Below are 25,154 nucleotides of genomic sequence, written 5' to 3' on the forward strand. Positions count from 1 at the left end.
CCTCTATAAACTGAGCTAATCAGAACTGATCTACACAGACAGCAGTATAGGGCTCAAATATAGGGAAACGTGAAGACAACTTGCTATTGTAATGTAGCAAGTCAAACAAACTTAAAAAAAAAAAAAATAAGTGATCTGCATGGAGTACTTGTGAGATTTTACTTGAACTTTGACCTCTGACCTTGACATGAGGATCTTCACACAACTTGGTAACATGCCAACATCTTTGATAAAATCGATAAATTGAACTGAATTGAATTTTGTATGCAAATGTTATGACCAAGCTATTCAAGGTATATGAGATCGATTCGTTGAAACTTGTGTAGTAACCGTGACCAACTTTCGTGTAACTCTGTATTGGGAAAACCCCCTCATATGGGACAACTGTCGTTCCTGAACCGCAGAGGGCGCTATCACACAGGAGCTAGTAGACGTTATGGCTATACTGGACAAAGGTAGAGGGGGTTACCGTGTGTTTGTGGGCGACCTCGGCAGCCGCGTGGGGAAATACGATCTCGAGAGGGAATGTCAGTCTTACGGGCCGATTCTTGACGTGTGGGTAGCCAGGTGCGTAATCTCAAATGCACTGTTCATTTTCCTTCCCGCTTGGTTCTGTCATGTGTACATCTAAAATTTCTGTGATTTGTTAAATTGTTTTTAAACAGACGTGTTGACAATCGGGTTAATGTGGCCACGTGGTCCTAGGCCTATATTTGGAATAATCTTTAATTAATAGCTGAAAGTGGTGGATCTATTTTTTTTTAACGGGACAAATTGAATTCCAGACAGAAATGTTGCTCGAGGATCTCGATCTCCTCCCTCACCATTCAAAACAACTCGTAAATAAATCAGAAAAAAATGTCATGTTTTCTTGTTGACTCTTCTGGAGTAATTAAAGACTTACAAATGACATTATTATGCAACTAGCTTTTAAAAATACTTATATATATATATAGGTAGGCTTATTAGAAGAAAGAAAAACAATGCACACATTTTTTTTTTCAGGAACCCCCCTGGGTTTGCCTTTTTAGTGTACAAATATGCAGAGGATGCTGAGCGTGCAGTCAGGAAGCTTCACGGAAAGTATGTAGTCATTCATAGAATATATAGTTCTTAAAATTGAAATTCCTAGTTTTCACCTGACATTATCTGTATGTAATCTGCCTGGGAAATGAACCACCTGCTACAGGAACAAAGGAGAACAAGAAAATGCTATCAACAAAATTATTATATCTGTATTTTAACACCAGGCACCCAAAAGCAAAGTTTAAATCATGCATACTTTGTTGCATTCAGATGATATATTTGTAAAAGTTTTAAAATAGGCACTCTTTATAATAAAGTGACTCATCTTAGTAATCAAGTAATAAGGAGATAGAGTGGGTAATTAACTCAAAATAATGTCAGGAAACAAATATACAATGCATTAGAATTAAATAAATTAATGCTTGGTAACAAGACACCATTGTCGACTTCACCACAACTTTCCATGACATCTTTGCAACAGTCTATGAATTTTTTTTTTTAAATCTAAAATGGAACAAATACCATTATAAGGATCAAGAATTATTTTTAATGGACAGATTTGGATAAGTTGGTTGCATTGTAACAAATGAAGGTTTTGTGTAAAGATGGGCTTAGACTTATGTTTGGTTGTTATAAATCACGGCAGTAGTATTTAATGAGGATGTTCCTAATATTCCACTTGTATGTCAGTCTGTGCAGTTAGTGCTGCAGAATTAGAAACCTCTCAATGGTTTTCTTACCAACTGTAGTTTGGGGGACATGTGAGGCAGAGAACCATTGTAATATCACATGGAATATATGTGTTAGGCTCCTTAAGTGTAGTGAGATAAGTTTGTTTATTGTTTTATGCCCAATATGAAAATTTTCACTCCAGTAGAGAAGTCACAGAGAGAAAGTAATTTTTGCCCTGAAACAAATTTGTTTTATTCTAATTATTATAAATGACAATAGTGGGATTTAATCAATTCACTAAGCAGTGGGTGATTTAGCATATTTATTGCTGTAAGAAATGTCTGTCAGCTCTCTTTTCTTGGGGAGTGTAATTGGCTTAAACAGGGACATCAGTATTTCTCTCAACTGCAAGAGAGTGGAGGGAGGGATGTAAATCTGTTATGTCTACATCCCAACGACAAAGTGGTTCAATTTGTAGTTCTAAAAAATACAGACGTTATCAAGATTAGCAGACCATCAAGTTTAGGTTGGTCAGTCAAGATGAACCTGCAGAATATGTGTAGTAAAGAGAATATAAAACAGTTGATCTCGGTGAACAGATTTTACGCTATCCATAAAAAGCGACTCATTTGTCCTTTAATTTCTTCATTGATTATAAAATGTGTAGAAAAGACATGAAGATGATGAATTGCTAAAATGATATGTGGAGATAGCTAATGTGCGTTGTCAATACATCACATAAACAAGATATTGGGCAGATAATCAATTATGGTTTCTTGAGTTTCTAGCGACTGACATATGAGGATTTAATTTTACTGTTGTCTGGTCTCATTCAGTGGGACGTTTGCTCATCTGCTGCCTCCTGGCTGTCAATGTGAATGAAATGTTTTGTTGTACAGGATGTAGCAGGTTTTATGAATGAAGAGACATTATAATGGACTTATAAAATCCTCAGTTAAAAGCAGCTTTTATTTTACGTAGTAAATAATCTGCTTCCAGTGGTTTATAAATAAGATGACAGGGCTTGTCAGCGTGTTTATCACATAAAGTATACGTTTTATTGACTAAGAAATATCTCTTGTACTAAGAGGGGAAAACATCTGAGGCAACAGCCAGTGGACAGTGATGATTTTTGTATGCCTTGTCTCTGGGAGGTACAAGGTCCTATCTGTGCGTCTTCAGAAAGTCCACAATCTGTTACCCATTATATTGTGTCTGACTAGAAGATATGGCTGATGCCTCAGATACTTGACATAAATATCTGAGTCGGACAATTGCAGGAGAAGTGTTCGCTGATAAGATCCTGTCACTGACCAAGAATATCTGAGACCCGAATATACAACTGTACTGATGTGGACCTCATCCAGGATTTTTAGTAGTGGTTTGGGAGAGGGGGGTGCATAGTAAAAAAAATTCATGAAGCGTATAATTTTGAGGATAGTTGTCTAAGGTCTTTTTACTATAAGATAAGATAAGTTAAGATAAGATAAGTTTATTCCAATTTTGGGCCCAGAGGGCATAACAGTAAGACAGTTATAAAGAAGGAAATTCAAAAAAGAAAGAAAGTTTACAACATTAATTACAGGTTACAGAGACTGCAAACTGCGTGTGGATGCAGCATGTTGGGGAAACAAGTACATACATATATGAATTGCTAATCATGTATATATACAAGTAGATGGACAGTATCAGTATTATACCAATATATGAATAATAAACTATAATGATTTTTGCAGTTTTAAAGCATTACTTCTTTTTCTGAAAGTTTGCACTAAATATTCACTCAATTTGACAATTACTGGTTTGTCTTCATTAATCATCAACCAAGTAAATTTGTCCTTATTTGTTAGATAGATAAAATTTTTGTTGAGCTTGTATATACCATTAAAAAATATATTTCTCTCTTCAACATAGAAGAAATATATACAGTTTAATTAAATGGGGAAAATCAGATGTTGTGGGTTGTGTGTTCAGACTATCAACTGTCATGGTTTATTGAGCAGCACTATGAACCCACAGGGTATCAGTAATTAACTTTCAGTGCCTGGTAGTTCAGATCAAAACAAGATTACAAGCACTGTAGATTAAAGAAGGCAAACAGTGGGGCTAAAGACAGTCAAACCGATGTGAAATGGGTTTTGTGTGGAGATCTTATTGAATACAGTCAAACCTGTGTTAGCTGGATCTCTTGTGAAGGTCAAAGAAAAGTCACACATGACTGGTAATTCAGTTCCATCTACCGCATCATGCCGACTTACAAGCTTGTCGTGAAGAAGTGGAATTTTGAAATATTCGTAGTTCTTTACTTTCATTGTAGTATTGGGTACAGTTGTCCTGAAAAACCCATACCATCTTAATTAATGTTTACTGTTAATGATACATTCCTTCTCATGACTGATGAGAATACTTATACCAAGTCACTAGAAATTCAATACACAGTCAGTGTCTATTATGATGTCATGAGAATGCTTATACCCAGTCACCAAACTTCCACCAGAGTTCGTTTGCTCACAAACCAAACTCTTCCACTTAGGCATTATGGGATAGCGATTTCTTAGGCCGCGTATACTGTGACGTCACTGTAGAATGACGAAAAAACATACCGTCAAACGTAAACAACTTTCAAAACAAGAACGTAAACATCAAGTTCATTACTTTACACAATAATTTGAACAGAGTCTCCCTACTTTTTAATGATCTTTTGATCATTTTATGTTTAAAATAAAATCCATACTTTTATATTAATGCTCTTAATATTAATATCTTCAAACTTTTAACTGCGAACTACTTCTTTAGTGTAATTTGTCTGCGTGATAATCGCGGACTCACAATATACAAATCTATATTGTGGTGCGTCACATAGGAGAGGTCTATTCGTAGGTGACGTAATGAGGCCTCGACGGGGAGTTTGCCCAGTCACTAGAAATTCAATACACACTCAGTGTCTATTATGATGTCATGAGAATGCTTATACCCAGTCACTAGAAACTCAATACACAGTCAGACATCATAATAGACACTCACTGTGTATTGAATTTCTAGTGTACCCCCCCCCCCCCCTTCCATCATGGTAGTAAAATGTTTCTGTTTCCTTTCTACTAAGCAGACCAGGGCAGAACTGACACTAGAAGGAGTGTACAATTTACAAGTAGCTTCATGAATATGTACCTCAGCCCCGTCAATTTTCTGAAAATTCAGAATACATATAGTTGATTAGGATTAGAGGGCACATGGGATTATCAACTGGATTTACATTGATTAATTGTCTCTCATTATGACATCATACTCCTGTTGACTTTTGTATTATGATGTCATAAACTGTGTCATTATTCCCATTTTAAAATAATAAATGAAATTACAAAGAATAAAGCACTTTTGAAGTTTTTTAATGAATGTTGTGCTCCAACCTTAAATCTGATTAGTGTAGGGTAAGAAAGCATTTATTGACGATTGATAATCAATAAAAATAGGATGATGGGTTGTAATATCCTTGTTCAGATAGATTTTGCTCTCGTAAATTAATTCGGTGAATAGAATTTAGAGCATCATGGATAGTTAAGCCTCAGCTGTTCAAATATGTAGAAAAGTCAACCTACCCTGCTGTATCATATGATAAAAACTTTATAGCAGGGCTGTGTTATGCCATTTGTCAACTTATATTACCTCTTAAAAAGGCACATATTGTCGCTGACATTATTCAAACAACTGTGTGTACACCCTTTGCATTGGCCGTCATCACTGGTCAAGGCATCAGTGCAATGGCCATCATCATGCATTGGCTGTCATCACTGGTCAGGCATCAAATCCCAGCTCATGTAGTATGATAGTTATGAACTCAACCAGAGTACATTTTCCTACTTACTACATTCTTTACTTCTAGCCTTTGTTTAGAATGAATGTCTGTCCGTGAGAATTTGGGAATTATTTAAACTCTGTACCCCCTTGTCAGGTTAGGTTATATGGGTTATGTAAAAATCCTGACTGAGAAAAACCTGAATAAATGTTGTCAGACACTTAAAAAGAATCCCAGCCCATCCGTGAAAATGTCAGATCAAATAATGTAAAAACCCTAACATGATCTGCATAGTGTCTATTGTTGGAGACTAATAATTTGATGTATTTATGTAATTCTAACATGGTATAAACATCAATAGTTAGCTGCTAATGATTATTGTTCAATTCATAGCTGGTATGATATGTAATAGTAGAATGGTAAATTTATACACTGGAATTAAATTTTCAAGTTGAAAGATTTTGTTGGAATCTTCAAAATCTCGGTATACAATCCAACAGTAGAGTTGATAAACTTTTTTTGATTCTAAATCAACGAACTTTTATTGGAAACAAAATCAAGAGTGAGTGATGCTTCACAATGCGAAGTACGTGGTGACAAAAAACAGGATACGTAATCAGTACACAGCACTTACACATTATACGTAATCAGTACACAGCACTTACACATTATACGTAATCAGTACACAGCACTTACACATTATACGTAATCAGTACACAGCACTTACACATTATACGTAATCAGTACACAGCACTTACACATTATACGTAATCAGTACACAGCACTTACACATTAGTTTTTATCATTGGGATTTAAACTTTCCTCTCAAGAACCACACATCTATAATTTTCAAATTAATGTATGCAATTAAGGATCTTCGTTTTGTAGAAGATAACAAGAATCACAGTTGTCAGAATCAAACATACATATTGATTTAATGAATACTCGCGATTACCCGATATATATTGATGAAATGAATACTCGCAATTACCCGATACATATTGATGAAATGAATACATGTACTCGCGATTACCTGATACATATTGATATACATATTGATGAAATGAATACTCACGATTACCCAATACATATTGATTTCGAAATGAATACTCGCGATTACCCGATACATATTGATGAAATGTATACTTGCGATTACCCAATACATATTGATGAAATGTATACTTGCGATTACCCAATACATATTGATGAAATGTATACTTGCGATTACCCGATACATATTGATGAAATGTATACTTGCGATTACCCAATACATATTGATGAAATGAATACTCGCGATTACCCAATACATATTGATGAAATGAATACTCGCGATTACCCAATACATATTGATGAAATGAATACTTGTGATTACCCAATACATATTGATGAAATGAATACTTGTGATTACCCAATACATATTGATGAAATGAATACTCGCGATTACCCAATACATATTGATGAAATGAATACTCGCGATTACCCAATACATATTGATTTCGAAATGAATACTCGCAATTACCCGATACATATTGATGAAATGAATACTCCCAATTACCCAATACATATTGATGAAATGAATACTCGCGATTACCCGATACATATTGATGAAATGGATACTTGTAATTGTTACATGATACTTTTTAAACAAATACTGTAAACAGGTCCAGTCCAAAGACTATTTCTACCTACGTAGGTACTTATAGCTACGTATAGGTATTTAAACCTACTCCAGGTAGCTATTTTTACCTACTTTTTTCTTTACTTGCATTTCGTGGCCAAACGCAGGAACGGCGCAATATGGTGTGTACCAAATTTCTTGATTCACTTACACTGACGATGAATACCACAAAAATATTGGACAAAAATGATTACTTTCTAACTTTTCAAATTTGCATCAATAACAGCACCCAGTTCCATTTTCTATGAGTTTAGGATCAAAGCTACGTGAGAAAAAGTGTAGAATGTCTAACAAATCTGTATTAATTTTAAAGTTTACCTTCATGCAGTTTTACTTTAAAGGTTTTTGGGGCGAATTTTCATGCATTTCCTCTGCATTCTCCGCCCTCGTAAAGTATTCAAATTTACACTCTGAATTTTGCCGTGCACGTGCACAACATGATACATGAAACGACTGACTAGCTGTTTAAAAGATGTGCTCTAATTATTATTTATTTATATTTTCAAAAACAGGTAAAAGTAGGTAGAAGTAGCTACTTTAAGTAGGTTTAAATACCTATGTAGCTATTAATAGCTACGTAGGTAGAACTAGTCTTTGGACTGGACCTGGTAAAATATATTTAGCAAATTTGAATTTTGATGATATCATAAAATTGTTTGTGTTTCATTTCCCATAGCTTATTTGTATAGGAAAAGGCCCACTTTGTACCAAACATTTTGAGTGGATTGAAATTGTTTTTCATTGAATTTTACAAGGGAAATGATGTGTGATCTAGTCTTAAGTATTTTTATTTCCAAATTGGTTGCTTTTCAAAATCACTGAAAGTGTAACAGGATGACACTAAACTTCAATAGCAGTTAAAGGGAAATAATTAAGATTGTGTGAAAGGGATTTAGACCTCTTTGTCCTGTAGCATTGAACCAACGTCCTGGTCATCATCGCTCATCCACGACAATGTGTATTAGGGGCACTGGACTTTTATTAGTTTCAACGGCTGTAATGAACACAGTTTGACATGTCTCAATGTGTGTAATTATGTTTCAGTACGGTGTGTGGGCGGCGAGTCCGTGTGGAGCACGCCATTCCTTATGAAGAGCAGCATGCTGAGAGATACACCTCCAGATCAACCCGGCGCAGGTAACATAATAATGATACACAGCAGGACACATACGATATCAAAATACATGCACTGGACGTGCCACCCGCATTACAGCAATGTCTGGCTCGTTAGTCAGAAGTGTCTCCTCTGTCTCTGAATAAATGCTTCCTTTTTAGTTTTATCTAGATTTAAATATTTCCTGAGTGATTATATGCATCAAATCAGCAACATTCATTATATTGCAGGTGGATGTCCTTATAAAGGAAATTCAGTAAAGTGATACAAAGTAGATAGATCGTTTTTACATGTTATATAATATCTGTTATCATCAGACTCGCGGAAACCTAATATTTATCAAGGATTGCATTGAAAACTGTGTTTTGACCCAACCCCCATCCTCAACTGAGGGATGATTTGGATTGAAGCTGTCAATTCAACTCAAAAATTGACTTCAAATAAAACCATCTCCATGACTTGTATAATTGCTTTATGATATTATTTTAAAAATGTTTTTAAAGAAACATGGATACATTTTTACAACGCTCTGATTTTATTGACTGCATGTTGTTTGTTTCCTGCACAAAATTGTATTGCATATATCGGATTATAGAGAAGTGATTTTTGTGCTGTAAAACTTTATATCACATCCATTATTTGTATGGGTATTTAATGATTATATTTTGAAATGCTCATTTCTAAATACTATTTCAAAATTGGGAAGGTTTTGGAAATTTTGATTAATTCTTCACTTTGGCAGATCTTGTCTCTAGAAAGTAACTACATACCCACGTTATTATCTGATAAAAGTATAGGAAGTGTATTTATTTCTGTTTATTAGAGTAAAATCAAACTAATAAATTAACAAATAAGATGTATAAGTCATCACACTTTTTAGGATTTGAGACATACATAAACAGAATCATATTTCAACATCAGAAATTTACAATTTTCCTTAAACAGCATTATCAAATTTTCACAAAATTCATTTAATATTTATTGTCTTGATGAAATTATGACGGTTTAAATTGGTTTGATTTCTGCATCAAAAACTTCATGTTGTTTATTGATATGGTCCTATGAATTTGAAATTAAAATCATGTTTTATTATTTAAATTCAATGTTTTGAAATATTTAAATGATAGAAAATAAATCTTATAATTCTTTTCTTGATGGAAGTATCATAGGGAAGATGGCGTGAATCGCATTGATGAATTTTCCCTACGATACCTGCATCAAGAAAAGATATATAAGATTCATTTATTAAATGATAGCATTCATAACAATTTCATGAAACTGTTTCTTTACAAAATGTCCATGAAAACTAAAGGAAACCTATTGCATAATGCATAAAGAAATCAATGAAAACAGATTTATTGCCCTTGTATTCAATACTTCGAAGCATATCATTAATTCTTCATATATACCTAAACTTTTGAAATGTTTTATGTTTAACAAGATTTTTTACACAAAAAAAATAACGATTTGAAAAGATTTCAACATTTGTGTTCCTATCATGCATATAAATAAATAAATCATTTATTTTGCAAAAATCTTATGACTTCACATGAGGGTGGAATTTAATTAATTACAATTCCTGTGGTTCATTTTGACTGTCCACTGACTGTTAACCATCTTCACAAGTCGAGGGTTATTGATTCGTTACCTCGCACTAACCCTTGACTTCCTGTGGGGATACGGGTTAGAATAGGTCCCCAGTACCCCTTGCTTGTCATAAGAGGCGACTAAATGCGGTGGTCCTTTGGATGAGACCGCAAAAACCGAGGTCCCGTGTCACAGCAGGTGTGGCAAGATAAAGATCCCTCCCTGCTCAAAGGCCGTAAGCACCGAGCACAAGCCTAAATTTTGCAGCCCTTCACGAGCAATGGTGACATTTCCATATGAGTGAAATATTCTTGAGAGGGACGTTAAACAATATTCAATCAATCAATCTAACCCTTGACATTAGTGACTATCAAAAAATTGGGCTCGTTCTGATTGTTTCCACAAAAGAGTGGGAACCAATGAGAATGCGGTTGTATTCACTGGTATTAAACTGATGATAGTAACGATCCCAAGATGGCAGAAGGAAATTCCGGAAAGACCACATTTACTTATTATATCTATTTGTATTGTTTATTTGCGAATGATATGTAGATAAGAAATATCATACACTAGCAACAATTACGATCAGGTGTTATTTTATCTTTTATACGGCTCATATGATCAGAAAATTTGTCATTGAAAAAACAGCGAGGATGATAGTAACGGAAATGAATGATGATAGTAGCGTAAGAACTTTCATTACTATCATCCTCTCTGTTTTTTCAACGACAAATTTTCTGTTCATATGAGCCATATAAAAGATAAAATAACACCTGATCGTAATTGTTGCTAGTGTATGATATTTCTTACCTACATATCATTCGCAAATAAACAATACAAATAGATATAAGAAGTAAACGTGGTCTTTCCGGAATTTCCTTTCGCCATCTTGGGATGATAGTAACGATCGTTACTATCATCAGTTTAATACCATTGTGTATTTATAACAACGCAAAGCGAGATTCAAATAAAAACGTGTATTAATACCTACAGTTATGGCTATTTCAATTGTTTAAGCAATATTGTCTTAAGCAAAAAGGTTTCCAAACTTGATCTACTATCAATAAACGTAATTAGTGGTGTAAATATTACAATTGCACGTATTTATCAATACAGCAGTATGAGATCGCGTCATTTGTATCCATGTACACCATAACAAGATGCAGTGATTTCACTGGATGTTTTATTTATAGTGGATTGCGTAATGGTCTAAAGAGCCCAACTTTTATAGAGCAACTGATGTCCAGGGTTAGTGCGAGGTAACAATAACCCTTGACTTGTGAAGATGACTGTTAAGGGAAAGTTCTAAACCAAATACTCCTAATAGAGATTTCTTCAGCTGATTTATACGCTATAAAGAAGGGGAAAATCTAGTCCAGACCAGATGAGACTCGTAATAAAGAGATTTTTTCTTCAGCTGATTTATACGCTATAAAATTTTTGCAACTTGCTTCATGACATTGACTTAGTTATTTACTAAGTATTTATCGATGGGAAAATAACTTGTCTTTGATCCCCATCCCTCCTCCACCCTTTTCATAAAATGGAAGAGGATATAGTGTATAATGTTGTCCATTTCCTTCTTTCACTATTTTCCGAGTATTTTTTGGGGGGGTGGGTGGGGGGAGGGATTGGGGTGGCGTTGCAGATACATATGCACATGTATACTTATGAGTTACAGATGCAGTTTAAGTTTTGATTCAGTTCTCCAGATTTCAGCATAGTTAAAGCTCTAAAACTTTGAAATTTCTTAGAATTCAGTTTTGCAGACATTTTTATGCAATTCTTGCATAATGTAATGAGTCGATTTTGGTGAATAAATATATTTAATTTATGCAAAGTGACCTTTTTTTTTCAACAGAGTATTAATGGCTGTTTGGCTTTGAAAATGTCATTGAATTTAAGACAGCTCATATTTTCATTGAATTTAAGACAGCACAGATTTTCATTGAATTTAAGACAGCACAGATTTTCATTGAGTTCAGTTTAAGTATGGATGTATTACTACAGATCCTCTGAAAAATCTCATTCAATGTCCAGATCAAGATCTCCAAAACGAGGAAGATCTCCAAAACGAGGAAGATCTCCAACACCTAAAAGACAGACCTCAAGGACACGGTCAGCATCGAGGGACAGAAGGTATTTTGAATATAATACTGCCTGATGCAGAATGCAATCAAAATATGCACTCATTGTAGATTCTGTATTTTGTCTGATCTTTTGTATTTTTATGAATTTAGATCTACATCAAGATCCAGAAAAAGAGATAGGTCAAGGTCAAGAAAAAAAGACAGATCTGATTGCAGGTCAAGAAGACGAGAAAGGTCAAGAAAACGAGAGAGGTCAAGGTCAAGACGAGAGAGGTCAAGAACGAGACAAAGAAATGGGTCAAGATCAAGGAGCAAAGATAAAAGGTAGTATAAATGAGAGTATTAGGAGTTTTATTGACTCTACACGGTTATGTTTTGATGCTATAGAAATGAATGTACCTAAAATCCAGAGAATATTTTAATTTCAATATCATGACTACAAACTCAAAGGAAGTCAGCAGACACTCACACAGCGTTGATTTCAGTGCTCATTGATTTGAACATATTTTATTGCATCAAAGCACAAATGATTTGGAAAGAAGTTCTTGAGACCTACAACTTCGGAGTTCGTCTCCATTGTTCATTGTTTCACTCATAATTTACTGCTATGGACTCATGACCAGAAAAAATTATTTTGCATGTATTCATTAATGCCATTGAATACTGACAGTTCCAGAACAGGTTCAGCACAGGTACCGTTAACACACTAGTTGCTAATCCTCAACATTGACATGGTGACCATTAACACAATCAACATTAAAACCTTACACTCTGACACGGGTACCATTAGTTTCAAGAATAAAGGAACACTTTAATTATGAAATTAAGACTTTTATAAAAACAACATGCTTATATTTTTCAATGCTTATGATTAAGAATTTGACCCGACAAAAATAAGAAATTCTACAGGGTTTGTGTAGGATGCATATTTACACCCAGAAATGTATTCCTTTTGTTATAACAACAAAACAGAGTCGCTAAGTGATAGTTGTTTGGTCTGTTGTGTTTTCATACATATAGGTTTGTTGTGTACAACATTTCAGCCACTTTTCCTATCTGTATAGGTAACAAGTTTACAAGAACTATAAACTTTGGTTCTGATTAGTTTTGAAGGACACAGGTGACATGTAAAGGTCTATGAAGGGAAATTTCTAGTGTACATTTAAATGTTGTCAGACAGGAGTGGTGTCCTATGTTTCCAAGGTGAAATGTCGAGGTCACCGAAAGGGAGAGATTGATTTATTTCTTCATGTTCTTTGTACAAAATTTAAGCTACATATTTCATGGTATATTGTATGAAATTGGTTTCTATGAGTGAATGAAACAGTGAGGATAGCAAATAGGGATCAATCTCAGAAAGAATAGGACAAACACAGACCTCAGGAAGTCCCAGAGGTCGGATCAGGAGACTAGGAGTCAAGGTCATTTGAGGGGAAAGTCTTATTTTTCTTGTAGACTATTTTCTGTTCTTATATCTTTTGTTCAGTTTTAAATGCACTTGCACAATTGCTATTTTACACACAGATCTTGGTTCCTAATGATTGTAAAGGTTAGATATAAAAGGGCAAGGTCACAGAAATAGAAAGCACTTTCATGAATGGATCTTGCTATATGATACGTTGGAAGGAGATTTTGCAGAGGCGTAGTCATATGGAGACTGTTAATGAATATTGCAGTTAGCTTGTGTAACAATGAATGAGTTCAGTGAGACTGACTTAGGGGCACTTTTTGTTAACTCTGTCGTGCCAGCAAACCCAGCAATGCTTTATAAACTTGACCACCATTCCCAGTCAAGAATGGGGTGTTACACAATAATGAAGGTGAGGCTGGTGAGCACCTGTAAATGGTGTAACAAATTTAGATGATAAGATCTGTTAATATTTCCTAATTGTATATAAACTGATGTATTTTCAGATCCAAAAGATCACAGAGTTCACGAACCACAAAATCTAGGTCAAGGTCAGCGATGTTGAGTTACATCTATTCTGTTTTCAAATGTTGAGGAGAGAGAAATTAGCATCATTGTCTCCATATTTTTTTTAGATGTTATAATATTTGTTTATATCAGATCTAAGGATAGAGGTAAATGCAAATCATCAGAAGAAAAATCAGATTCACAGCAAAAGAAAAAAGATGGAACTGAACATAAAAGGTAAATAATCATGTATAGTACTTAATGTTTTCAGTTTTTATCACAATTTTTTTTTTTTGGAAAGCAACTGCTTACATTAAGGCATTCAGGAAATTAAAGTTGCAAATGAATCAAGGTCAAAGTTAAAAAAAATTGCATATGACAAATTATGTGTATTGACCCTGACCCAGGTCATTTGTAGTGGTCCCCCACCCCCACCCCTCAAAAGAAAAGAAAGAAACTCGCCTCATATCTGTGCCAGTGTAGGCTATACATTTCTAATGGAAAGATACTAAAAGTTCACAATTGCCACAAAAATTGCTGATGTCAAGACAATGTTTCAAGATTCTGATTCAAGATTGAATGGCCAAGAGCAATGTTACTGGTCAAAATGTTACATACATGTATTTATGTTTTGATTCATAATTTTGAAATTGAATGACAATACATGTAGATGTGCATCATTGGCACAAAGGTTACTCATGGCCAGAATGTGATGTGACCTTGAATTATGGTTAAGTTCAAGGTCACTGAGAAACTATTTGTCTAGGCCATAACTTGTATTGGAGACCATAAAACAATTTAAGTCATCCATTTCTAATGAGTTAAAAGATGCGCTGATTGTACTATCAACATGTGACATTTCTATTTTTAAAGTTTTCTCTTTTGGTTGTGTGGTACTCAGGTGACGGGTATGGCCTTTGGCTCTCTAGTATTTCATACAACACAACAAGCGGATCTTTTCTCTGTCTACATGTGAATCATGTTCAAAATTGTTGAAACTTTTTAATAAATCTAGTTATCCTTTTTCTACATTATTATTGGTCAATAAATCTGTTCTGTTCTTTTCTGTAGCATTGAAGATCTAGCAGTATATCTAAGAAATAAATTTTATTTTTTTAAAGTATATGAGGAAATGAACTGTGAGGGTCACACCAGCATACTTCTAGCTGAAGTGTGTTAGCGCTTCATGAAAATTATTACTGCATAAAGCATTGCATGTATTTTTAAAGATAAAATATATTTCTTATATTTACATTATTTACCTACTATATTCATTTCTGTCAGATTCCAACTATTAAAGTAGACCTACTATATTTATCAAGATTCATACATGCATTGTTTTACAACGAAAACACACTCATGAGCAAATGGCTATCTTTACAATTTGTGAAGATGATATCTTTAGTTTAATACCTTTATTTTCAGTGTTTTTGCCTTTGATATCTGATATCAAAGACAAAAACATTGGAAATGTAGGTTTTAAACTATGAACATGAAAGTTAGTACATTGTATTTGCCAACAGTTATGAACTATAAGTTGACTGACATGGAGATAATGCTTAGTACTATATATACTGGGAGTTCTTTGTGGGTCAGTCCACTGTGAATTTTAATTTCAGGTCACTTTCCAAGTCCCCTGCTCAGGACAACCCAACAGAGGAGAGGTATAGTCTATTTACAACACACCCTCATATCTTTTTTAACCATTGAAAACACTTTCAAACTGAAATTCTTTGGTTTTGTCAAATAAAGATCTACATGATATTCACAGAAATGATTTTGTTTGTCACTAACAGTAAAGTACCAGGGTCTGTTAAGAAAGAAGGCGATAACAAGAAAGAAAGCAATAGCAAGAAAGAAGGCGATAACAAGAAAGAAGGCAATAACAAGAAAGAAGGTGATGACAAAAAAGAGAGCAATGAAAACAACGAAAACAAGGATACCAAAGAGACCGATGGCACCAACGAGAGCGATGACGCCAAAGAGGCCGATGATACCAACGAGAGCAATGACACCAAAGAGAGTGAAATCACCAAGGCAACTGAACAGGATTTAAAATCAAATATTACAGAGAATTGTCTGGGAACTAATGAAAACAATTCTGGAGGGGATCAGGAAAAAATAGAAAGAGAACAGGACAACTCTGATGGCAGTCAGCTTACGAAGACAGAGGAGTAAGTGTTTATTAGCAGTCCAAGAATTCCTGTAATTTATTCAAATGGATGATGAGTCAGTTTTTGGTGGATTTATAAGTGTCAAACACTTGCATAAGGTTTTATTAAGTCACCTGAATAAACTCTGAGACCTAGTGCAATACGGAAGTTCCGAGTTCCCCAAGAGTTATTTCCCTTTGTCGAACTCTTCCGTAAATTATGACGTAAAATATAATTTTAAGGCAATAACAAGAAAGAAGGTGATGACAAAAAAGAGAGCAATGAAAACAACGAAAAGTTCTTTCAGTGGGTACATTTGCTAATTACTATCGTTGTATTATTTCTTAAAAGATGATATCCAGAGATTCTGAGACCATCCTATCTCAGGGAAAAGGCAACTTTAGTGAGTTTATGAGTATTGGATAACAAAATGGCTCAAACAAATATTGTTAATTGCCATCTTTCTTTGATAAAAGCGTCACTCATGTAAAAGAGGAAACGAATAATGATTCAATAGCTAATTTGATGATCTTATTCAAACAAATTATGCTTGATATGGCCAGAATATGCATACCAGTGATTGATATAAACAAAAGTTACGCTTTTATTACATTAATTGTACGTATTAAATCGTTATGTACAATGCCAGTCTACGATATAATGTATACATTGTGTACCCACCATACGTCATAAAATGCGAAAGAGTTTGACAAAGGGAAATAACTTTTGGGTAACTCAGAACTTGCGTATTGGTCTACATCCATTGTGCATTAACAATTGAACTTTTTTTAACTTTTTGATGACTACTGTTCCAATTCTTTTCAAATTTGGTATGAAGCATCTTTGGGACAAGGGAGACATAAATTGTAAATTTCAGGACTCCTGCACCCCAAGGGCCTTGGGGTGGGGCAAAATCTGATAATTGTCAATGTGTAAGAAAAACTAAATGTGTAGTGATGTAGAGCAGAAAGGCCTCTACCAAAATTTTAAATTTCATGATCCCTGGGGTAGAGGTTCTGACTCCAGGATGGGGTCAAATTTGGTATATAGTATTTAATGTGTAAAAATAGCTTCTTTAAATATTATTGACATTAAATTGAAACTAAATGAATATTTAGGATGAGCAGGTAGCCCTTTACCAAAATTGTAAATTTCATGATCACAGGGGCAGGGGTTTTGGATAAGGTTGGGGCCAAAATGGTCATTGATTAATTATGTATCCGCTCTTTCAGTGGGAGACATATTATTTTTGTACTTTCTATCTGTCTGCCCTGCCGTCTGTCAAAAAATCTTGTGAATGCTTTTCCTCCTATTTGGCTCATCGGACAGACTTGAAACTTTTTACAATACTTCATTGCCATTTGTAGATGTGCACACTGGTGGGACAGGAGGATCGAATTATTTTGCTAAAAGTTATAGGGGATCTAAGAGCGGTGGAGGATGTTAACATAGCTTATGACTACTTCTCCTCCTATATGGCTTATCCGATAGACTTGAAATTTTATACAATACTTCAATTCCATTTGCAGATGTGCATATTGTAGGAACAGGAGGATCCAATTGTTGTCCTTAAAGTTATAGTGATTCTGAGGGGTAGAGGGTGTAAAATAGTTTGTGAACACTTCTCCTATGTGACCTATTGGAGTTCATAATGTTTGTGTTCCTGTTCATGCTTTCTCATCCACACCATGCAGTACATTAAGGGGAGGAGGTTCCATTTGGAGCACTTCCAATTTAGGGAGCTGGGGAGACATTTGTTTTTCATAAAAACAATCTCTAGTTTGTTAACAATTGAACATTTTTAACTTCTTTTTGGATAACTATCATTCCATTTCTTTTCAAATTTGGTGTGAAGTATCTTTGAAACAACGGTGACATAAATTGTAAATTTCAGGAACTCTTGCACCCCTGTGGCCTTAGGAGTGGGGCAAAAAGTGACCAATTTTTAAAGATCTTCTACTTTACAACCCCACATGTGTAAGAAAAAACTAAATGCATTGTGATGTAGAGCAGGAAGGCCTCTACCAAAATTATGAATTTCATTATCCCTGGGGTAGAGGGTCAGACCCCAGAGGGAGACCAAACTTGGTACATGTATATGACATTTATGAGTAAAACATTTAAAAAACATCTTTAATTTTATTGATTCTAGATTGAAACTAAATGGATATTTAGAATGAGCAGGTATTTCCCTCATGAACTTCGATGCAACAAGGTTCGATTATATTGATGAAAAGCGAAATCGTAAGACCATCTACAAATTCACATATTGAGAAAGTACATGAATTTACCTCTCCTCCTTAAAATAGATAGGGCTCCAGACTTGAGATATTAAATTTTTATTACAAAATAGGACTTCGCTATCAAATCCTACTAAGATATTCATGTGCATATAAGTTTTGTATAAGAAGATAAATTCAGGGTTGATGATATTTTTCAAATGCTAATCTGTTTTATATTTACAGGAATGAGGGGATTTCAAAGAAATCAAGGTATGTTTTACTTTGATTCGTATGTCAAATTGTATTTGATGATTCAGTTCTACCCGTGATGGATTCTACAACAATAAAAGGTGTTTTATTACAATATAACGTACAGAAAAATGTCACCCAGATGTCAGGCTTTTAGGTGCTTCTGCACTTGCAATTAACAATGATGAGATGAAAGCTTCAAAATTTTTGTACTAGTTCTTGATGATTTACTTTGATTTTTTAATTATTGGTTTTAGAAATATAATACCAGTCGGTGAAGCATGACCAAATCTGTGTGTTTATAAACTGAGTTTGTGAGAGGAAATCAGTTTTTTCTAGAAGTTTTTTTTTTTTTTGTGAAGCAGCTAAGATTTTTTCCCTTTGCATACTTTTTTTTCATCAATATTTAGCAACAAATTGAAGAAAATGAAACAAAATAGTACAGCTACTCAAGGGAGATTACTAACTCAGCAGCATTTGACAAAGAACCATAACTCTTCCATCAGCAACAGCAATTTTCATGTTGTTTCAAACCACTACTCAAGTTCTGATAGCTACAGCTTTTGACATGTCAATCAACTTAAGGACACACCCTTCACAAAGAGGATAAACCAATCAGAAAGTGTAAAAATTTGAAGTGAGTAGTTTGATATGGGGGTATATGAGCACTAATAATTTACAGTGTAGTTTTAGTATTTTACTAACACAGTAACCTAAATTTGTAATGCTTCAAGTATAGTTCAAATTATTTTAAATTACCATAGAATAGATTATCCCTTCCACTCGATGCATGTACAAACTCTAGAAAAAGTTCATCGTAGAATCGAGATTATGTCACAGCTTTTAAATGCAGTGAACGTTTAGGCCTCCCTTCCTGCACATAATGAAAAATAACATGAATTAAAGGTTAAAGGTTAAACTATTTTACAGAGACGGTATTTGTGAGTATGCCTTAAAACTCACTTACCGGTACATAGAAAGTATTTATGGGTATACTTCATTTTGAAACATTCTCGATAATGTGGACAGGTTTTCTGATCAAAATGTGCTTGTTGTGTATATTAGCTGCTGAACTGTAGCTCTCAGGATAAAAACCCCAGTGAGCTACAGTCCTACAGCTACATAATTGTATGATTGTTCAATGTGATATTATTTTGAAACATCACTGAGGAGTAAACAGGGTCTACTAATAACTTGGTGGTTGAGATTTTGATATCGATTCACAGTTTTGTTTTGTCTGTGGAATATAGTGGCACTTTGGGAGTGAAACGTAGTGGCACTTAGGAAGCACTTTGTTCAATGCCAGTCTGTCCATCTGTCTGTAACACTCTACAACTTTGTCACTACGAGGTGGACTTTTCATTTATAGCATAGTTCTTTGTGATAGTCATTAATATATCTAATTGTTTCTTATCTTGTGACTCTCCAGACCAACATTTCATATTTAGATATATGAACGAATTTTGGAGACTTATTGTTTTTGTTCAGTTCTTATTGGTATTCTTCTTCTGTTTCTTTTTCACACCTAAAAATGTCTGTAGCTGTTGTGGTCTAACATAAAACTCTATAGGGGGAAATTAATTCCAAGATTTAAAACGGGTACTGTAAAAGTGGTTATTTATGTGTAGGGGAAATTTACACTAATTACACAGTCACGTAATAAGCGCGTAAATTCCTCCCACATGTATAGTTATAAATATTTGATATGATATATATATTATAATCAGTTACCACATATTTTCCCCTCGTGCATAATGTTGAACATGGAAAAACGCACTTAACCCCCAATGTAAATAACTACTTTTACAGTAGAACTTGACAAATATGATCAGTGCTTGAGACACTAAGTAGTCAGAAGTAGGGTACCTGTAAAATTCGAAACGAAACAAAATCTGCCGAAATGAAATGAAACCTACCGAAATGAAACAGATTGTAGAGCAGAACTGTGTAATCATGATAATAAAAAATGGTATCTCAGGTCCCTGTAACAGTTACCAAGTATCCCTGTTGATGTGGTCTTTCGGGTTGACTGATACATTTTTAAGCGCTCCATTAGTTAGAAGAAGTTTGAAGAAGCTGGTGTTTGAGAGAGTTGAAAGCAGGAAGACATTTATTAACCTCTTATTTTATCTCTTAGTGCTGAGGTGCGAGTACTTTCAATAATGTAAAAAATTAAATAGTATACCATATTATAAGAATGCATTTCAGGAAGATATACATGTATTATCAAAGATTATTATTGATATGCAGTAAGTCTAAAGATAAATCTATATATTTGGGGTGTTGCTAAAAAGGGGGATTGAAAACGAAATGGAAAATATTTTATGCAAAAATATCAGGAGATCAGCATTTTGTAAACTCAAAAGTCTTATGAACAAGGGAAGCAGAAATTACAACGAGAACGGGAGGACATACTCAGAATCCACCGTTTTATATACTACATACAAATACACAATATCCATATGTAGACATAGATTTGTCTTTAGAGCAATAAATACTGAAACATGTATAATTTATGTCTGAAGGCGGATCCAATGCCGACAACCCACCCCTCGTTTTGTGTGTTTCCCAGGACCTCCAACCTGTGAGACTGTAACCCTCTTTTTTGAAATTTCTGGATCCAAAACTAATTGCACATAGTATTTTATAATTATACCCCCCACAACAAGTTGCGGGGGGGGGGGGGGGGGGGATGTGTTATACTGGAATCGGGTTGTCTATCTGTCTGTCCGTCCGTCTGTAGACGCAATGGTTTCCGGGCTCTAAAGCATTATCCTTTCCACCTACAGTCACCATATCATACATATGGACTACCCATGGGATGAAGATGTTCCCTATCGATTTTGGGGTCCAAAGGTCAAGCGCATTGGACATTGAAGTAGCAATATGGTTTCCGGGCTCTAAAGTGTTATCCTTTCCACCTACAGTCACCATATCATACATATGGACTACCCATGGGATGAAGATGTTCCCTAGTGATTTTAGGGTCAAAGGTCACGCACACTGGACATCGAAGTAGGAATATGGTTTCCATTTAAATTCTTTAACGGCTTTTCTAATCGCATGGAGATGCTGTGTTCCTAGATACCTTTTGGATCATAATACTGAAGTTTATTCTGAAGTTTGCGAAAATAAGAAGTTTATACCTATTACCAACACCCTTTGGGAGATTGGGGTAAGCGGGGGGTATTCTTAGTGAGAATTTCTCACAGTACCTCTTGTTTAATCAACTTTACCCCACCCCACCTTTCCAACTTTTAAAACTTTGTATCAGTCAACCTGAAACCCTCATCAATGAGGAGGTGAATTTATTTATATGGGGTACCTTTCACAGGGGCCTGAGATACCATATTTGATTATCATAATTTAAAGAGTTTGATTATACAATCTGTTTCGGAAGGTTTCATTTCATTTCGCACTTTACAGGTACCCATCAAAAGGACAAGTAAATTCAATGATTTACTAGTCCTGTTGATTAGTGACTAGTTCAGCTTCCAAAGGCAGACAGCTGTGTCATGAAGCAACTGGGGGTGGGAGAGGGCAAGCCCCCTCCTGTTGGATGGAGGGGGAGGTTCCTCTCCCAGAAAATTTTCAATATCTAGATGCCAAATTGTGCATTTCTAGTAATTTTGAGAGAAATAAATGAAAATTTTATGATCAGATTAAACATGAAATGTCTTTTTTACTTAAAAATAACTTAAATGGTATTTAAAATCCATCCCATAATACAAGAAATTGTTCCCAAATGATATCTCAATTACCATACCATATATAGGGTAATTTTGGTGTTGGAGATATTTAGCTGATTTTTCTCAAAAAGCTAGTAGTTTGAAATTTTGGTACTTTATTTTTCTGGCACATTTTCATTTAACAAGTGTATCATTTCTATCCTTTGAACGGCTGGATATTTTGAGGAATTTCTTTTGAGGGGGAGGGGTTAGAAAAAAATTATTTAAAGAAGTATGAACCACTGTATCAATACACATTCTGCATCAAGGAAAAATGTCTTTAATTTTCTACAGAATGAGCACCAGAATCGGTCCTAGTGCCCAAAGGCTACAGGGCAGGGGTCAAGGGGTCACTCCAAAAAGAAGTATGCGCTAAAGAATTCTCTTTCTTTGGTCACCTTCTTCTCAACGTTCTTTCTTTTGACTGTACGCCGTGACGGTGCCTATTAAGTGGAACCTACATTGTATACTAGTCCAATTTTGAAGGGTATGGAAATCCGGGAAAATGCTTTCATGAAACTCCTATGAAACTCCTATGCTTGTCACATATTTAAGGATCTTAAGAAATAGACAGAATAAAAGCAGACCTTTGTAATTTTAACCAAAAGGATGCAACTTTCCTTTCGAGCCATTCCAAATATGTTATATCCTCCTCTGGGGCCCAGTGCAGGGGGTCACAATCTCTGTTTACGCTATGGCTGTTGGAAAGATATGGATAGAAATTTTGGCACTTTTATTTGGGGGGAATTTTCCTCATCCATCAAAATTCCCAACATTTACAGCATGCAAAAATTAGATTTTGACATGGCCTCTCCATGACATTTCAAAAAAAATTGTTCTTCACTGAAAGATCCTTAGAATCCATTTTCAAGTACAAACACAAGGGCGTGTCAGAAATGCTGAATTTTTGTTCAGATTAGTGTCTAGAAATGATAACATTTGATAAATATTTTTGTGATAAATTAACCAGCAGCCATGTTGTTTATCTTTAACGTACTTCTGTTGGACACATTGATTAGTCAAGTGGACATTTTTCGGAATTTTATTTGAAAGATATTGTATTGTTGAAATGGCAGTGTACTTGCCATGAACACCGTGTTTATTTTGAAGTATTGAATGTTCAATATATTTAGTATCACTGTCAAAAGGAAATGTTACATTGTGATCATCATAGGACCAACACTATACAATCTGTACCATTTTCTCATTAATCAGGCCATTTTCACTTTTAGAAATAAAAATAAGGGCAGTTGATGAGACCCTAAGGGCAGTTGATGAGACCCTCGTTGACCTGCAGTGTACGATACACCTCCAGTAATCAAGCTACTAATCCTATCGGTGCTTAACAGTTGGACAAATTTCAAACAAATAAAAGTGAAACTGTTAAAATGATAACTTCTGCTTCTTATATGAAGATATTGTTCCATATCTCCCCCCCCCCCCCCCCTTCAGAATCTGTGAATAAGAGTATGACCCCTTTTCTTATAGGGATGAAATGAATGATTTCCAGGTGACATCTCAAATAGAATTTTGAAACTCCAAGTTAAAAATCTCTGGGACCACAAGATTTTCCTTATTTTTCTGTAGATCCAGAGGTAAAGGTCACTAAGTCACGTATTGTAGGAGTGGTTTCTAGATGGGTACTGTAACATCATCTGAGTTTTAGCAATGAAACTCATGACCCTATTGTATTTCAACTAAGTTTAGGTGGATTGCTTCACCAAAATTTTTAATAGCATCTCATATATTAATATGATTTCACCATCAAAATTATTTTGTGTGATTTTTTGGAGTTTTCATACGCCCGTTGAAGATGGGATCTATTATGGTATGGCGTTGTCCGTCTGTTCAGACCTTATGGGCAGGATACAGACCAAACCATAAGCTCCAGGATTTTACAACTTGGTACATTTGATCACAATGATAAGAGGTTGGTTTTAAAGGTCAATGCTGTAGTATCAATTAGTAGGAAAACCTGGTGGGCAGGATACAAACCGAACCGTAAGCTTCAGGATATTACAACTTGGTTTAGTTGATCACCATGATGAGAGTAAGATGCCTATTGTTTTTTAAGGTCAGAAGTCAAAGGTCAAGGTCATAATATTACTAAGTAGGAAAACCTTGTAGGCAGGATACAATCTGAACCGTAAGCTCCAGGATATTACAACTTGGTACATTTGATTACCATGGTGCCAATTATTTTTCAAGGTCAAAGTTCAAGGTCACAGTATCACTTAGTAGGAAAACCTTGTAGGCAGTATACAGACCAAACTGTTGGGACTAGGACCGTCAAACTTCGTACACATACACTTTATGCCAAGTGGAGGATGCCTATTGTTTCTTGAGGTCAAAGGTCAAGGTCGTAGTAGCAGGATACAGACCGAACCACTGGGGTTAGGACTCTCAAACTTTGTACACATACATCTTATGCCAAGTGAAAATACTACATGGAGAGTACATGATTTGTCTGTTTTTACGATGCAAAGAAAGTATGTTACACCCTGATGATTGCTGATTATACTTGAAGCCAAGTTCTACAAATCGGGGTGTAAGAAAAACACCCTATATTAGCTTTCTGAGGGCATATTATGTACCATTGGCGGTACTCTTGTTACGCCTCCGTAATTGGAGAGTTTTTGCCAAAATTTTAACCTTAGTGATAACAATTGAATGAATGGTGAGGGGACTTTCATATTTCACATCTGCATTTCCCTGTGACAAGGCCTTTCTCTAGGCAGGAAAATGTTTGACCTCGTAACCTTAACCAAAGAGTTTGACCTCCTTTTGAAAAGTGTTAACCTAGGCCATAACTTTTGAATGGTTAGTGCTAGGGCTTTCATATTTCACATGTTTATTCCTTATGACAAGACCTTTCTTTTGGTACCAGAATCTGGGAAATCAGTATTTCAAAGGCATGTCTTGTTTCA

At 35.0% G+C, this 25,154-nt stretch overlaps 1 protein-coding gene across 6 annotated transcripts in view; it reads left to right on the forward strand.

The window, feature by feature from the left end:
- The first annotated feature begins 290 nt into the window (after positions 1-290).
- Positions 291-25,154, forward strand: part of LOC125668086 (serine/arginine-rich splicing factor 7-like) — a 31,094-nt gene continuing 6,230 nt past the window's right edge. The window contains exons 1-12 of one of the 6 annotated variants that reach the window (XM_056163960.1): positions 291-567; positions 1,006-1,083; positions 8,214-8,306; positions 11,881-12,009; positions 12,111-12,284; positions 13,875-13,919; positions 14,029-14,112; positions 15,495-15,539; positions 15,672-15,700; positions 15,755-16,049; positions 18,494-18,520; positions 18,910-19,130. In XM_056163960.1, the coding sequence (XP_056019935.1) occupies positions 437-567; positions 1,006-1,083; positions 8,214-8,306; positions 11,881-12,009; positions 12,111-12,284; positions 13,875-13,919; positions 14,029-14,112; positions 15,495-15,539; positions 15,672-15,700; positions 15,755-16,049; positions 18,494-18,520; positions 18,910-19,066 (1,287 nt within the window). In that variant the 5' untranslated portion in view covers positions 291-436 and the 3' untranslated portion in view covers positions 19,067-19,130. Of the gene's footprint in view, positions 568-1,005; positions 1,084-8,213; positions 8,307-11,880; positions 12,010-12,110; positions 12,285-13,874; positions 13,920-14,028; positions 14,113-15,494; positions 15,540-15,671; positions 16,050-18,493; positions 18,521-18,909; positions 19,131-25,154 lie in introns of those variants that run through there. The other 5 variants (XM_056163959.1, XM_056163957.1, XM_056163958.1 and 2 more) reach the window with 5 other exon arrangements.

This window comes from Ostrea edulis, chromosome 4, assembly GCF_947568905.1.
Source record: "Ostrea edulis chromosome 4, xbOstEdul1.1, whole genome shotgun sequence".
Taxonomy (NCBI): domain Eukaryota; kingdom Metazoa; phylum Mollusca; class Bivalvia; order Ostreida; family Ostreidae; genus Ostrea; species Ostrea edulis.